The sequence below is a fragment of the Chelonoidis abingdonii genome, chromosome 3 (assembly GCF_003597395.2).
Source record: "Chelonoidis abingdonii isolate Lonesome George chromosome 3, CheloAbing_2.0, whole genome shotgun sequence".
NCBI lineage: Eukaryota > Metazoa > Chordata > Testudines > Testudinidae > Chelonoidis > Chelonoidis abingdonii.
In genome coordinates this window covers 181,434,448-181,451,375 of record NC_133771.1, presented here as the reverse complement: position 1 = coordinate 181,451,375, position 16,928 = coordinate 181,434,448, and the positions used below count along the sequence as shown (strand labels likewise).

Genomic DNA, 16,928 nt, shown 5'->3' with positions numbered 1-16,928 from the left:
CCCACCCCCAAACAATCAAACAAATGTAACTAATAAGTTCTGCAATCCTTTTTTCAGTATTATTTGATGTTGCAAGTTTGAAACTAATGACAGTACTCACAGCATAAGATATTACTGAGCAGGAAGAAAGGGTGTCAGAATCTGATCATTGTATATTGTATCACTCTCTTTTTTTTCCCCCCCTTGCCCTCATCTGGCTCTTAAGAATTTAAGCTCTGTGGAGCAGAAACTGCATCTGTGCTTTTGTTTAGGAAATATGTAGCAAATTGGAGTGATACATCAATGTAAATAGTTCTGGGGTTTTTAACGTTTGAGTCAGAGTGTAGACTTTTCATTAACATTACACTTATTCTCTGGTTTGTGGTTTTGACTTACAGATCCTGGAAAAGATTGAGAAGATGGAAGGCTATTTAATGGACAGGGATTTGCTGCAGGTTATTTATAGCCTTGCTAAGGCTGGATATCCCCAGTATGTCCCAGATATTTTGTCGCAGATGAGATATGAAAGGGGATATATTCCAGGTAGTGCTTTCAGTCATGTGTCCAAATTTGGGTTATTGTAGCTATGCTTTGAAATAGTACTGTTACTCAAGGTTAAGAAGGAATGCATTTTCAGTAGGTTGCAATGAAAGAAAAAGATTTGTTACTGAGTGTGATATTGTGTATAAGGCTTTGTGAAACCCTTCTGAGGCAAAATTAATGCTGTGTGTTAATTTTGTTTTCTAAAGATAGCAAATGTGGATTAGTCTGGGTCATATTTTAAACCTAAGGGTTTTCAGAATTTAAAAGCAGATGTAAGCATTTTTTATTTTATTTTTTTTGTATTTGCATTACCACAACTCCTAAAGTTTACTTTTTGTCCTTAAATCCTTGATAATCTAGCATTTTTGTTAAAGAAAAAAGATTTTGTGTAACTTCTGTAGTGGCAGATATGTAGCAATACAGTGAAGAGAGGTTATAAACATTGATTATAACTTTCTGTAACAATGGTTGACAGTACCATTGTTACAGATACGCTACACCTATTTGAATCCTGATACGTTGACAGTACCATTTGAATCCTGATACGTTACACCTATTTGACAGTACTTCTAGATATACTTCAGTAGCCTTTCTCCATTAGCCTGTCTCAAAGATTTATCTTTCAGCTGTTGTATTTGGGATGCTCCTGGACCACTATGAAGGTGATACTTCTAAAATATGTGGCATGAGTCTTTCAGTTGTAAAGGAGATACTCATAGCACTATATAAACTATGCAAATAAAAAGTTTCAAGTCTGAGTTCTGTAGCTGTTAGTCCCACAAACAAACTATGTTATAAGATACTTGTAAAACAATTTCTATTTTCTTTCCATAGATACAAAGACAGAGATCATGCTAATTTGATTTCTTTTGTAGTCTAATGCCAAAATAGTTTGTTCCAAACTCTTAATAAATATTGTCTTTGGTGTTTTAAATCTCTAGATGCAATGAACTTGTCTCTGAATTTGATAACTCAAGGTTTGGAAGATACAGCTTTCCAAGTTTTCAAATCGTTTCCTACCTTGCCATCTGAAAATCACAGTGAAACCAGTATGGACTATGGTAACTTCTTCTTACAACACTGTGTACATATGGATAAGGTATGCAAGATGTTATCTTTTTACCGGATTTACAGCTGTATGCTTGGTGAGCTTAAGGGAGTTATGAAAATGGGGATATTGTCGTTTTGTTCATGCACTTATAGTTAGAGTAAAGATGGAATGCATTAAGGTAATCACTTTAATATTTCACGTACCAATTTACACAGTAAGTGGACTGGTTGTGAGCAAAAACGCTTGTTGGTGTCTGTAATAACTATTTTATGGGTATAAGAAGGATCTTTAATTGCTAGAAAGGACTTTAGAAATTGAGAAGCATTATGTGTTCATTACAATTTATTATTATATAAATTAATTCTTAAATTTCTTTCCAGCCTTTGAGCAAGCTGAAACAGTTCTGTGATGAGTTAAAAGAAGCCAATATGCACTCAAGTCCCCTCCAGTTTACTTTGTATTGTGCGTTGGAGTCTAAAAAAGCAGGTACTTATTCATTTGCTTATTTTAAACATCAGCTTATTTGAACTATTCTGTCGTTGTCTTATTAATAGTCAACTGCCTTGTGGATGTTTTCAGCTCTGGCAATTAACCTGATGAAGACAATGAAAGAGGAAGGTTTGCCTCTCAGACCTCACTATTCCTGGCCACTGCTTGTTGGGTATCAGAAGGAGAAGAATGTTCAAGGTTAGCTTTCTGATACATATTTTTGTTGCCTTATTCATAACTGAATGTACAGACTGACATTTAAACCTTATCTAGAAATGTGCTTGAAGGTGAGTGGAGGCCCAAAGGTGTATAGTTCTTGTCGTCAGAGAGATTTCTACAGTTTTTTCAGAAATGCTTTTCACTCGTTTCCCATTTAATTGTGACACAGTTTTGTTTAAATAAAGAATTCAGTTTTTAATAGAAAGCAGAGTGCAAAACACTATTTGAATGGAATTTTTAACTCTTTGGATTCCTGGCTCTATGAAGGTTTTCTGCTGCTCTGTATCCCATACAGTAATTCTCTGATCTTTTTCTCTATGGAAGTAGGAAGCCTTTAAAAGTAAGGTTGAATGGTAATGACTCCCTATAACTACTGAAAAGCTGAATCTTTCTTTTTTGACCTTTTTTAAAAAAATTTCTATTCACTGATGAGTTAAATGTGAGCTAACTTACAGTAATAAGAGAGGCAAGAAAACTTCCATTGCTGAATGAGTGATCATGACCTGACAGCATACTGATTAAAGGACAGAAATGTTCAATCTTTTGGATTCTTAAGTAGGCTTAAGCGTTTAGCACACTTTCCCCTGTTACACATGGGGATGTCTATAGGATATGAATAAGAATTGAACAAATATTAAATTTTAGAGTACAGTATCTAATTCTTGGGTTTGCATTATTGGTAATTCAGAAAGAGTGGTCTCATAAAAAGATGCTTTTAACAGAAGTACTTCCCCCTTGGGAAACAAAAAACAGTCTTTTTCATCTTATCTCACAGTATAATGTGCTTTAGAATGAGATGCAGAGTTGTTAGTGTGACATTGGGTGACAAACAAAATGCACAAACAAAAAAAAAAAGTGCTTTTACCAGACTGTTCATATTGCAATTTTATTTTAAATATACAGTCACATTCCAGTTTGGAAGAAATGCTGAAACAAGTATTCCCTAATTGTTTCTGGCTATAAAAGTGTCTCAATCCTTTTTAGAAAAGCCTTTATGGAAACAATATTCAGTTTTTATTAACTCTTTAGATCCAGGCTGGTGCTAGAGCACACGGCAAGTTGCCTGCGACACACGCTTTCTGAATACTGGAAAGTTTTCACGATCGCATAAAAACTCTTGAAACCTACTAAACAGGGCAGGGCTACTATATGATTCTAGTTACTCCTGCTCAAAACTGTCATCCATGCTTGTGTACATGTATAATATAATACTGCTGTGTTGCTTTATCAAAACTTGGCTCTACCTACATAATAACAAAATATGCTAGAAGTATGCTGTATTGCAAAGGCTCCTGCATATTTCTAGAGCTGTATTAAGTTGTACCTAATTGTTGTGAGAAGAGTAACTTTTGTGATCTGAACTGTTTTGGCTTAATTTGAAATTGTAGAGTCTTCAAAAATCTGTAATACTTTTACTTGGCTGTCAGTAAGAACTGATAGTAAGCATCAGAATGAAGTCATGCCTTGTCTGCCCACAGAGACCTCAGAGGGTGACCTCTCATTGGTTCTGTGGTAATAGTGTGCATTCACAAAGTTATTTTGTGAACCCAGATTAGCATCTGGTCCTTCAGTTATGAGTTCTTAAGTTTAGCGTGAAGATTCTGTGTGTGTATGTACGTTCTTATAACAGCCAGTATGTGAGTAAATTCAGAACTCTTAAAGTTAAACTTCAAATTAAAGGAAGATTTTTGAGCGTTTCCTTTTGGCACTGAATTATCAATATAAATATGTTTGCTGTAGGTAGGTGGAATAAATGTTCTTGCCCTTTGCCATGTGAAATCTCCCCTGCATTTAGATTTTTTGTTTTGGGGGGGGAGAATAAGAGAGAGATTCAACATTATATTAGCTTCGTTTTTTTACATGTGAGGAAAAATAATTTTTTCAAAAAGAATATTCATTTGTGATAGACAATAGGGAAAGTAGTAGTGCTGAAAAGAACCTAAAGGTGACAGTGGACAGTAAATTATATGGGTTCTCCATGTTTCCTAGTAACAAAAATTAATTGGGATGTATCAAATAAAGGTGGATATAGAGTACAAAATCACATACCAGAGTGGAGATAATGGTTCCATTCTCCACAATAGTCAGATGTGGCATACCGCATACACTTCTAGGAAGCTATCTCCATACCAGAAAAGTATTGACAAATTTAATAGACTTTGGAGAAGAGGCAAAACGTATTGAGAGGATGGACTTCGAGGTAGATTAAAGGTTAAATAACAACTTGGAAAGAGGTGGCCTGTATTATTATAACTGCCTACCAGTATTTGAAGGGTGTAAATGCAAAGGGGGAAAGGAATTATATAGGGTGGCCCAAGGGGGTATAACTAGTAGAAGGGAAATAAAAAACTGAACAGTGGGGAGAACATCTGGTTGCTGACATTTAGTTGTTCTACGGACTAGTCTTCCAAAGAAAGTGAGGACGCCCCATTGTTTGAGTCGTATAAAACTAGAGTGGACAAATGGTTGAATATGCTGTAGACAAGTGTCTGGATTACAAGAGTGGAGTAGCAGATTTCTACAATTTTATTAAATATGCTCATTACAGATTAGACATGTTTTTATTTTGTGTGCTGATAAAGCTAAAAGCAAGTTCAGGCTTTTTATTTTAATATTTCCCTATGGTTAAGTAAATGCAAAGTTACCCTTTTTCAAGAAGAGGGTATGCTGCGAGGGTTAAGAAAAAAACAAGACATAGGAGGGTTGCAAATATGAAGACCATTGGGACACATTGTGTCAATAGACCATACAATAAAATATCTTTGGAAGTGGAGGATGGTTTTGGGTGATATTTTGCTTATATCAAAGTTGTATAGCCATGTTAGGTTTTTGGTTAGCATCATTTAGCCACTTTATTGAAGCTTATTTTTAAAAATACTTAGCTGTGCTTTTTATTTTTGCTTTTTATAGAACACTGCAGTATCACATCAACGGTTACTTACTTACAAAATACAGTATGCACGGTTCCCTTTGCTAGTAGAGAATATTTTCAGTTTTCACATTGACCCAGTATAAAAAAGCTTTATAAATGAGCTAAATACAAGGTAATTTTTTGGTTTCCTTGAAGTGGGTAACGGTGTTCCCCAGAAAAAGTTGAAAATACTAATTTAAAACATTTGTCAGAATTTTGTCTTTAAGGTATATTACTCCACTAGAAATTTTTGGAGTTCAAATTTTGACTGTACATTTAGCAGCATTACGCCATTCTCCTGAATATAACCTCATCTTTCGAAATGAAAACCTCATTATTCAATATCTGACCTAAATAAATACTTAAATCCATTTTCAGCTGCCCTTACTTGTGCAGAATTGTACCTACCTCAACAAGAAGTTTAATTGATTTCAGTGGGGCTACTTGAGGAATAAGTACTGCTCAGTGTGAGAATAAGTGGTAGAATCCGTCCCTTAGTAGAAGAGGAGCTGGTTTCAGCCAGATGTGGGGAGGGGAACAGAAGCTGTGGCTCTATCCACTCCCTGTCCTCTGCATCCTCTCAGGCAGTTCCTACTAGCTCAGTCATACGAATTAGGGAGAGAGCAGAAGCTGGACACCCAGTGTCTGAATCGAGGAGCCCAAGGGCCCTGTAAGATCAGGCATAGAAATGGTTGGCGGCATCTTACTCCTCTGCACAGCTATGTGAGACCAACAAACAATTTTGTCTAGGGAGTATGTTAAAATAAAAAAAAAAAAAAGGGAGAGAGGTGTTTAAAACTTGTTTTAGACATAACTTTCACTGTTGCAGAATCTCCATTTAAGGCACAGGGTTATTTCTTTAGTGTGTGCTGCCATTTCCAACAGGGTTTGATTCTCTAAAGTAGAGCTTGAAAAATTACCAGTTTTGCGGGGGAAAGGGAACACTTTCAGATTAGTGTAAAGCAGCAAGTCCCCTAAACTTAATAGAGAGAGAGCTTTTTTTTAATGGAAAAAAAATGGTTCAGTTAATCTTCTACAGCAGATTGTCCATATGTTGAATAGTTTCGTGTTTCACATGAATTCTTAATAAAACATGATTTTTATTTGCTTTTTTATTGTGATTTTCCCCCCTACACTCCCCAGTAATTAGAAATAATGATTAGGATATATTTTAAAGTGTGCTGGAATTTTTGTTTAAAACATTCATCCTGTTTCAGTTGGGACAGTTAAAACCCACCAGACTTCTGCTGAAGAATAAGACTTGCCAGGATTAAGTCTGACTTCTACGCATTGTTTGTACACAATATATTACGAATATTATATATGTAAACTGTGTCTCAAAGATCTATTTATGGGCCAGTCCTGAGGCAGGGGAGTGGAGTGGTCTAGCATGCTTTTGGGCACGTCAAAATAATTAACAGAAATATCAATAACTTGCTATATTTCACTGAGTTTGATTGCATTATAAATGTGCATTCTGTCTTAAATAAAACATATACATTCAAATTTGTTCTAATTTAAAATTAATGCATTTAAAATACATCAGCCTATTTTAAATAGTGAAATTATATTTAAAATCTCAATTGAATTTTTTAAAAAAAACAACATGCTCACTTTTTATTATGCTTCAAGACACCTCATTCTTCAAATACTTATGCAAGTGCTTAACTATGAGCATGTGAGTAGTCTTGTAGACGTCACTGGAGCTACTTACCTGTTTAAAGTTAAGTGAGTGTAATTTTTTTTTTGAAGATTGGGGACTAAGAACGATTACTAAAAAGGATTACTAAAAACGAAAGCTTTAAACTAGTTTGTTCACTTTATAGGCTGTCTGACTTTTTTGCATTTTTCTCAATTTAGGAAATTAAAACCAACTAGCTCATTTTCATTTATAGTAAGTTTCTAGTAATTCATTTTCACATTCTCAGGAATCTCAAAAATACTCAGAGGAATCTTGCGTAGTAAAGGGCTTTTTCTTTTTTTACTAGGTTCTTAAAGCCTAAATTTTGGGCAAAATTTGACAAGACAGCATCCTTTTAAATGTTTTTTGTCTCTTAACAAAAGTTATCCATTTAAGAAACTCAGTCAGAAAACTAAGAGCATTCTTTCTTAACAAATGTTGCTTACATGATATGTAAAATACTGGTACACAAGCTTCTTTATGAAGAACATGTTCATTGTAAAATACTACTTTTGGGACAATGCAATAGAATGATTTTTTTGTATTAGCAAGTTTCACTCTTACTAAACACACATGATTGCATTCTGTGTGTCTTGACTTCTGGCTGTTTTTATGCCCATTGGTTAGGTTTGAGAGATATAAAAGGCTGAACAGCACTGATGTCCTTGTGATGTCCAAAGAAATTCTAAAGGCAACCATAAGATGCAGAAATACTGGTCTTAATATATTTGCTTTTGATTTACACAATTTAAAGTGTTACATAAGTGATGGTATCTTGTAACTTCGTATTGAGAAAACATTAGTATACTAATTAATAATGCTGTGTGTCATGGAACAAAACTTAAAAATGTAAAACTGGACTTCTATTGTGATGATAAATTAGTGGTTTTCTGGTTTTTGCTGTGCAAATATTGACTTGACAATGAAAGCTTTTAAAGAAAACCAAATGAAAATGAATAACCTTCTTTTTCCGAAATAGGGAAGATGAGACATATTTTGGGGTTTTAAAAACTGGGGCAGGGAGGGGGAAGTGGGAGAACTTCATGACAGTGAGTGTTAATACCAATAATAGCGACCAGACATAGGGTAACAGATATCATGGAAGCTTTCTCACTCCTTTCTGCCAGTTAACCTTAATCTTCATCTGCAGCACCCTATTCTAATACTTACGTTTCCTTGTGTCTGCTCAAGAATTGTGCGAAACTGAGTGGTGGTTTTGTGGCAGATGTCTACTAGGGATTTGGGAGAGCCAAATAAACTCATTTTCAACTCTGACCTAAATTAGAATTTGAACCCAAGTCTCCTGCAGCTAGAGTACATAATTCACTGTGGTAGGTAGCTTCCTGCTGAAAACAGCTATTACTTGTAATATTGACTCGAACTCTTACATTGGAACAGTCTTTCTGAAAAGTAACATTAGCTGGGCTCTATATTAACATTTTCTACATCTTGCAAACCTAAAATAGAAAGTTGGTGTCAAAATCTGAAAAGTATCAAGCAAGATTTATTGTAATTAATTCTTTGTTCATAATTTTGCAAATTCTCAGCCAAAATCAGACAGAGTTTTGTTTAAGGCAGACTTGAGCAGATGATGCGACTTTAATTTAGTGTGACTTGCCTGCATGTATTTTTAAGTGCTCAAAGGGAATTCACATTTGATTATTTGCACCATAGTGCACTGCATAAAATATTCATGGAAGTGTCACTTTTCCATAGGTGGCACTCCGGGGCAAAGACAGGGTCTTTGGGAAACTTTACATTTCTAAAGTAACAAATATGAGGGGCAAGTTGAGAAAAACATATGCTACTTGGATCTGGTGTCCTACAGCATCTGACAAATCATTTTTTGCCAGCAAAAATTCCACTACCTGTATTGCTTGTGACGTGAATGCAGAGTTAGCTAACTAGGCCTGATATAATGAAATTCGGGAAGTTCTTGCAAATTTGAAAGAAAAGCCATTAAAGCACTGAAATGCCCTCGTTAGAATAAATGCTGAGTGTGGTAAAGATTTCAAAATTCAGTGGAATAATATCAGTTTTTATTATTATTAAAGTTTGTATAATAGCAATAGTATTTCTTTCTCTTTAGAAAAAAAATAAAAGAACAGCTGATATATTGGTGTAACAGCTGTCTGGTCAATTTTAAGAAAATGTTTAATGTTTCTTAAAATTTAATTTTTACTATATTTAGCTTGTGTTGGTATTGTTGATATATTTTCAAATAGATGTCTATGCTGAAAATTTAGGACTTGATCTTGTGAGGTGCTGAGAGCCTCATTGAAGTGCGAAGTGATTTCAGTGGGTGTTGTGGGAACTTCGCACCTTGGAAAATTGGGCCCATTATCCATGTACAAACTGGGCCAACTCACTAGGATGCCTAAGCACCAGTTTGAACATGTAAATATTTATTCAGCCTTATGCACGGTTAGATACCTATTTTGAAAGTCTGGACCTTGGCAGTAGAGTTGGTCGCGAGGACCAGAGCTAAGTGTGTTTCTTAACACATGATCACAAATGTATTGAAGCTGGCTATATGCATTTATTTATGTGGTTCAAATTAGTTTCCGTATTCAGCGCATCAGATATATGGACATCTTCAACGTACAGTCTTAAAATATTTATAACGAAGTAAAAATAGTAAATTGAGCCACAATTCTGGGCTGGAGTCTCATCTAGTTATAGGTGCTAGTTCTTTAATTATAATCCCAGTGTAGCAGCTCATCTTCACTAAACCAAAAATATGCTTTACTAACACTACAGATGCAGGGTGAACTAAGAGTTGTCAGTCTTTGTCAGTTTACTGTGGGATAAGATAGGCATAAGAATGGTTTATCTATTTTTGATTTCAGAATTAAGAACTTGATTATTGAAGTAAAAAAAAATGCCCAGCTTCTGTGCAGCAGGAACTAGAAAGAGGAAAAAATGTACGAATAAGCATGGAGATTAATGTTTCTATCTTTCCTTTTATAAAAAGAATTGAGCTTTTAGTTATCTGAAATTGTTCAGCATTCTGTACATTTTCTAATATTGCTTCTTTAGGTACTATTGGGGTCCTTAAAGCAATGCATGAGCTGGGGGTGGAACCTGATGTGGAAACATACACAAACTATGTTTTGACAAATTTTGATGACATTCAGACTTTTCGTGCTCTGCTACAGGTGAGTTTAAATGAACAATTTTTTATATATTGCTATGTTATGGCCCAATTCTGCAGCTGCTCTTTGTGTAGGATTCTCATTGAATCCAGTGGTGTTCTGGGGCATGCAGTTGCCACACAGAGAAGCCCATGAATTGTTCTATGGACTATTTTTTTTAAAGTTATTTTCCATTGTTTGCCCACCCTTTCCTCTCCCCGTTCACCAAAGAGGATTTTAAAATCGCTATACCATGTGATGTTTTTCAGTAATGCATTTTTCCATTTCTGGAAATAAAAGATTTTAAGTAATACCATGTAGCTGATTTCAGTAGCTTTATTTTATTATTTTCCAATAATGTTAAAAATTTCGGGTTCTAATTCTTTTTCCCAGGAATTTTCTTTCCTACTGATGGTGGTGCATGCTCAGTCTTTGTAGAGGGATTGTACCTTTAGTGGTCAAGAGTGGCTCCTTTGGCCAGCTAATTTGTAGCACTGATGGGCTTGCGGAAGCATGTCATTCTGTTCTCTTGACAAGAAGAATAGTGTCTACAATTTGGGGCTCCAAAGTATTTGTAGAAAGAGGATGTTAAGCAGAGACATGGAGAGGGCAGTGTTTAAAAATATTGTTGAGTATCAGTTCCGTGTGCGTGTGTAGTGTAATGCTTTTTATCCATAGGAAAATGGCTGTCCATTTGAAACTGAAGGACTCTCTGTAGCAGCATTAAGACATGAAGCAATATATGGAACACTGGAAAATGTTTTATCATTATGTAAGTATCTTCAATGTATTTAGTAGATGTCTTTTTAACAGATGCAGATACTGAGTACTTAGGTTGACGTGTGTGTTTGTAAATATTCAGACATGCATTTTAAGAGTAATTTAGATAGTGGTTGGGGTGGTTATAAAGTTTGTACCATATGGGGGCATTGTGGCATTTGTGGAAAGGATCTCAAGGATATCTTCTGAAGCTGCCGGTTTTTGGCAATGGGTTTTTTACGTTTGTTATAAACTGCTTTTTTAATATGGATATGCCTTATGGGCTTTGTATATATGTTTTTATTCCTTCATATTACATTTATAAAAAAAATTATAAATGTGGTACAAAAATGGCAAAGTGGTATTTAGGTTAATTTTATGTCCTCCATCTGTCCCTTTGTCAGTAGGAGCTGCAAGTATATAACTAATGGCATAAGCAGGCCCCAGGTTTACAGTAGTGCAAGTAAAGTTTTTTTTTTTTAAGGACCAGATTTTTGTCAGAAGAGTTTGCAGTACTCAACAGCTCCTAATTTGGTATTAGTTACGTTCTTGATCCGTATCCTTGTAAAATTAAAGATTGACAGTGTTTTGTTCAAGTTTATTTAATGTGTAATGCTTATATAGTTGTTACATTGCTAACCTGATTATTTATGGTACTTCTTGAATATATGTACTTAATTATCTCATAAACAATTATTGATTCTATAAAATGCACTCTGAATTCTGCGATCTTTTGTTCCTGTTAACCCAGTCAATAACACCATGAAAATATTATACTTAGCTCTTCTTTCAGATAACAGAGTAGTAGTGCCTGGCTGGAGCAATGGTAGCTCTGCTGGAAATGAAACATTTTGTAAGGTTTCCGTTACTTGAAGAAGCAAAACTAAGTGTCTTTTTTTTCACTTTGGCTAGAGTAATCAGCTTTTGGTATATCTGGTAACAGTGGTTTTGTATTGTCACTCTTGATGTAGTCTTAAATAGTAGATTATTTAGCCAGAGACAAATTCATTACCTGAGCAACCATCTTTTGTAGTAGTATTCCATATATTAAGGTTTGTAATTGAAGAAAGCATTCAAATATTTACCTTACAAACACTAATTTAAAAGGAAATTACTTTTGTAAAATTAATGCTGGCCCAGTGTTCATTAATGGTAGTTAATCTTGTCAGCGCCTAAAAGATAATAAGGCACAGACTGTAAAAAGTATAAATTTGTTAATGCAGTTTTATAGGGAAAAAACTTTTAAGATTGTCTCACCAGTGCAGTCAGTGGAGGTGAAGCATTAATGTTGGCTGCTATCAAGGTCTATTGATTCTGCTTCTTATCCCCTATAATGTATAGATTTCTGTTACTGATAAGATGAAAACTGTGAAGCATCAGTTGAGGAATCTGGGTGCATAAGGCAGCATAGATGAGAGCTATTTTCCCCTTTATCATGCCATTCCATTCCACTTCATTGTCAGCTTCTTTTGATTTTCTCAGACTTGTTTGTTGCTAAGGAAACCAGGTTGCCGATTGTCAGCAGCCACTGAGCATACTGAGGTGTTCTATGCTAGACTTTTTTTTTGAGCAGAAAGTTTAATATGCCACTAGAAAAATGTTTTTTGCTTGGGGATTTTGTAAAATCAACTGTTTTAGGTTCTCTTAAAAACTAAACAAATATTTCAGATTTTGGATTGTGTGTGTGTAGTAATTTCTGCTCAGGTCAGCATTCCTGTTTTAACATCTTCTACCTACCTATATCATATAGCCCTTCTAATGGTGACACCCTAGCCCTCATTGAACAGCAGTGATGCATTCAGCTTTGCATGGGGTTAATTTCATTATAATGTCAACCGCACACCATTTGAATAGGTTATAAAAAAAAAAAAACCAGCATATAAGAGAGCATGTATTGGAAAATTGAACTTGCTTCATATGAAGTCTATCATTGCGGTTCAGCGATTGCAGGGGTGTTATGTTGGAGTGGGAGCTAGCATTCTGGAAAGATTTAAATGCAGGAGTGCTCAGCTAAGGACTCAGAAAACAAGGGGTTATGGGGAATAAATTAGAATTTTAAATGAGTTTTAAGGGATACTTTAATCTCACAATTTTCCTTGAATTTTTCACCCCATATTGATAAAAGTAACACTTAAGATTGCTACAGCTGAATGTTATTAAAGCAAAAGTATTTTTCTATGTCACATTCTGTTGATTTACTTAGTTCATTGAATGGCACTTGAGAGAGAATCAGTTTTACTGTTTTCCTGTATATGTATTTAGTTTCCTTTGTTTGTGGGTAATTTACTCAGGAACAGTGGAAAGAGGAAAAAATTAAAAAATAAGAAAATGTGATTGTAAAACCACCAGAATTTGGCAAGCTTACTTTAGGACCTGAAACAATTTTTAACTTATATTAAATGTACTGACTTTCAAGCTGTTTCCCCTGAAGCTTGTGTTCTCTTTTGTGACGAATGCCACAATCCTAAATTTTTTAGTCTTGTTACATTTTTTCACAAGAGGGCTAACTTCTATAACGCTTGGGCGTATCTCCCCTATATTGTCTTGTGTACAGGACTAGCATGTAAATTGTTAGCATTAATGAGATTTAACTGAGTTAAAATCTCACTGTCACTTATGGAAGAGTAGACCCCTTTGAAAAGATGGCAAATTCAAACAGAAATACCTTTTTCACATAGGATGTAATGAGACCACAGAACTCATTGCGCTAGGATACCAATAAGTCTGAAAACTTATCAAGATTCAAAAGGGATTGGATGTTTATGGGTAACAAGAATATCCAGAGTTGTCAAATAACGGCCATAAGAAGAAAAAATTTGGATGAGGTCTTAAACATATAATACTTTCTAGGGCTTAGGCCTTGTCTACACTACAGAATTTTGTCAACACAAGTTATGCTGATAATCAAAAATGGTATAATTACATAGTTTGTATATGTTCACACTATGGTCCTTCTGTCGGCAGAGTGCGTTCACACTTGTTACTCTAGCATCGACAGTGAGAGCAGTGCACTGTGGGTAGCTATCCCACTGTGCTACACACTGCCTTCTACAGCTAGAAGTTGTGGGAAGACAGAGTGGATTGCAGTGCATCATGGGGGTGGGCTCAACGTCCCATGATGCAGTTCTTTCCATCCCAGCATTCCATGGACTTCCAACTGTGTTTCATGGCATTTTTCAACAGCCTCTGTTTACTGTGCGTCCACCATCTCTGTCCGAAACGATGGATCCTGCGCTGCTCTCTACTGCTGTGGTCACTGTTATGCACACCTCGTGGATGGTCATGGAGTATATCATGAGCTCCCAATCTGAACAGGAATCAGAGTTGCCTGACCTCCTGTGTGCCATGGAAAGAAACAACACCAGATTTCTTCTGGCATTTACTGAGCAGCTGAACGTGGTAGACTGTTACTTTTGGGCTAGGGAAACAAGCATTGAATGATGGGATTGCCTCATTATGTAGTCCTGGGATGATGAGCAGTGGCTGTAGAACTTCCGGATGCAGAAAGCCACCTTTTTAGAACTGCGTGCAGAGCTTGCCCCCAGCACTATCGGCGCAATGAATCAAAATGAGAGCTGCGCTCTCAGTGGAGAAGCACGTGCGATAGTGTTGTAGAAGCTGGCAACTCCAGACTGCTACTGGTCGGTCGCGAATCAATGTAGAGTCGGGAAATCGACCATTGTGGGCTGTGGTAATGCAAGTGTGCAGGGCCATTAATCACATTGTGCTACAGAGGACTGTGAGTTTTGGCAATGTGTGTGAAATAGTGGATGGCTTTGTGGCAGTGGGATTTCCTAACTGTGGACGGCTGATAGATGACATTCATATTCCAGTTTTGGCCCCGGACCATCTTGCAACAGAGCACCTCAATAGGAAGGGGTACTTCTAAGATATTGCAGGAGCTTGTGGAATGCAGTGTGGTTTGGGAAGGTGCATGACAATGCATCTTCAGTAACTCTGGCTTGTACAGAAAGCTCTAAACAGAGACTTTGTTTCCAGACCAGAAGATTCCAGTGGGGGGGATGTTGAAATGCCCATAGTGATCCTTGGAGATCCAGCGTACCCCTTACTCCCATGGCTCATGAAGCCTTACACGGGAAATCTGGACAGCAGTAAGGAACACTTGAACAATAGGCTAAGCAAGTGCAGAATGACTGTGGAATGTGTCTTTGGCAAATTAAAAGCATGCTGGTGCTGCCTTTTTGGCAGGTTAGCCCTAAATGAGGAAAACATTCTGTAGTCATAGCAGCCTGCTTTGTGAGGCTATGACTGAAAAGCTTTCCCAGGGTGGATCAAAGAGGTGGATCGCCTGGCTGCTGAATTTGAGCAACCAGATACCAGGGCTGTTAGAGGGGCACAACAAGGGGAGATTTGAATCAGGGAGGCTTTGAGGCAACATTTTGATAATGAGCACCAGTAATATGTTTTTCTATACAGCACTCTGCCATGCTTTGTTAACTTGCCACCTTGCATGAAAATTGTGAAGATTCTTGACTGGGATTTGTAGTCAACAAATGATAAAACTGCCACTATGTATTACTGTCAGCAGCAACCATCATGTGTAGGGAACAAATAAAGATTGCTTATCTTTCAGAGATTTTGTTTTTATTAAACCAATTAACAGTACACACAAAAGGCTTGATAGGAAGGGAGATAAGACTGCAGAGCAGTGTAGTCTGTCTTAGCTGTGTGTAAGTTCAGCTATCATTTTGGAAGCTGTCAGAAGGGGTGGAGTGAACTGAGTAATGAGATGTTCTGAAGAGTTGCAAGGAATATGTGGGAGAAGTTTTGAGAGGGCAAGAAAAGCAGTTCTGTTGGTGGTAGGGATGGAGTTGAGGGGGAGAGCATGCATGTATTCTGCCTGGAGCATGAGTAGGGACTTCAACATCTTTGTTTGCTCCTCCATCACTTTAATCATCCATTCCTGGACTTTTACAATGTGCTCCTCACTCTCCTTTTTGTCCTGCCTATCTATTTTAAATTTTTCCTTCAGGATCTCCCTCTGCTCCCCGCCTTCTTTTTTTTTTTCAGCCTCTGAGGATTGGAGAATTTCTCAGAACATGTCCTCCTTGCTCCACCTTGGTCATCTCGTGGGAGGCGCTTTGCTAGTGTGTAGAGGGTTCCTATGAAAGACACATCTGCAAAAGCACAAGCAAGCAACAATACAGAGCAGCAGGATTGTTAGTTCATGCACAGCACTGAATCATTCTAGTAACATGCACCTCTCTTAACACACACATCACTTTCTCACACCTCTCAGCAAATGTCCTCAACATGGTGAGTTCGGCCTGGGTGGGTGTTGGGCATTCGAGATGGGGCAAAGGGTATTAACTGTGTGTTTGGGGGTTTTTTGTGTGTGTGGTTTTTTTTTTAAGGGGACCAGTGCAGGTAACTAGAGACAGTATTGTAAATTCTGCCCCTATTTTCCACAGGCGGGGGGTCATTGAAGCCGATATCTGACTCCTGAGGGATTTGCAAGGGTGCATCTCCTGCTTGCTTGTGGGTTCAGACCCAGTGCCTGTATTGCTCACCTGTCTGCTGTTTTGGTCCCTGCATAAGTGATAGCCAAGTGGAGCAGGAAAGTTTCCTACCATGGGGGAAGGAACAAAGTAGTTCTGCCATGGAACCTTTAGCAGAGGATTGGTGAGTACCTCCAGGAACGTTTCCTTGAAATCTCTCTGGAGGATTCCCATGAAATCTCTGTGTGCATTAACATGCTGTTCTGCTGCACTGCTTAGCTGCAGAGGGGAATGTGGAGCACACTCAAACATAGCTAGTCTAGTACGTTTCTATCCCTTCACCCACTTGTACAGTATACGGAGCAAAGGACAGCTCTGCTTCATATAACCCAGCAGCATCAACTCAAAAAGATCACGTATCAGGGTTCTTCTCTCCTGCATCGTGCGCATCACAGACAGAGTGCTGGGGCTGGCTAGACTCCTCTGGAGTGGAAAAGAATTCCTGGTTCACCATATCACTGGATGACCCTGTTGTGTTTGCCATGTCATCCTCCAACTCAACTTCCTCATCCATGACTTTGTCCTCAGGATTAGGTCCACTGTTCATATCCTCTAACGTTGCTGAAGTATCCCTGGGGCTCTTGGTGGTGGAGGTGGGGTTGCTGCCAAGGATGGCGTCCATCTTAAAGAAGTGGCAGGTCTT

General features: G+C 37.2%; 1 protein-coding gene and 1 long non-coding RNA gene across 2 annotated transcripts in view; one reads left to right on the top strand and one right to left on the bottom strand.

Moving 5' to 3' along the window:
• The window catches only part of LRPPRC (leucine rich pentatricopeptide repeat containing), a 163,965-nt gene that overhangs the window by 47,662 nt on the left and 99,375 nt on the right, over window positions 1–16,928 (top strand). Inside the window, exons 8-13 of the mRNA XM_032774992.2 lie at window positions 378–522; window positions 1,464–1,621; window positions 1,954–2,059; window positions 2,153–2,260; window positions 9,913–10,031; window positions 10,686–10,779. Coding sequence (XP_032630883.1) covers window positions 378–522; window positions 1,464–1,621; window positions 1,954–2,059; window positions 2,153–2,260; window positions 9,913–10,031; window positions 10,686–10,779 — 730 coding nt within the window. The remainder of the gene's footprint in view (window positions 1–377; window positions 523–1,463; window positions 1,622–1,953; window positions 2,060–2,152; window positions 2,261–9,912; window positions 10,032–10,685; window positions 10,780–16,928) is intronic.
• The window catches only part of LOC142046610 (uncharacterized), a 404,232-nt gene that overhangs the window by 361,238 nt on the left and 26,066 nt on the right, over window positions 1–16,928 (bottom strand). The gene's annotated exons all lie outside the window — the stretch shown is intronic.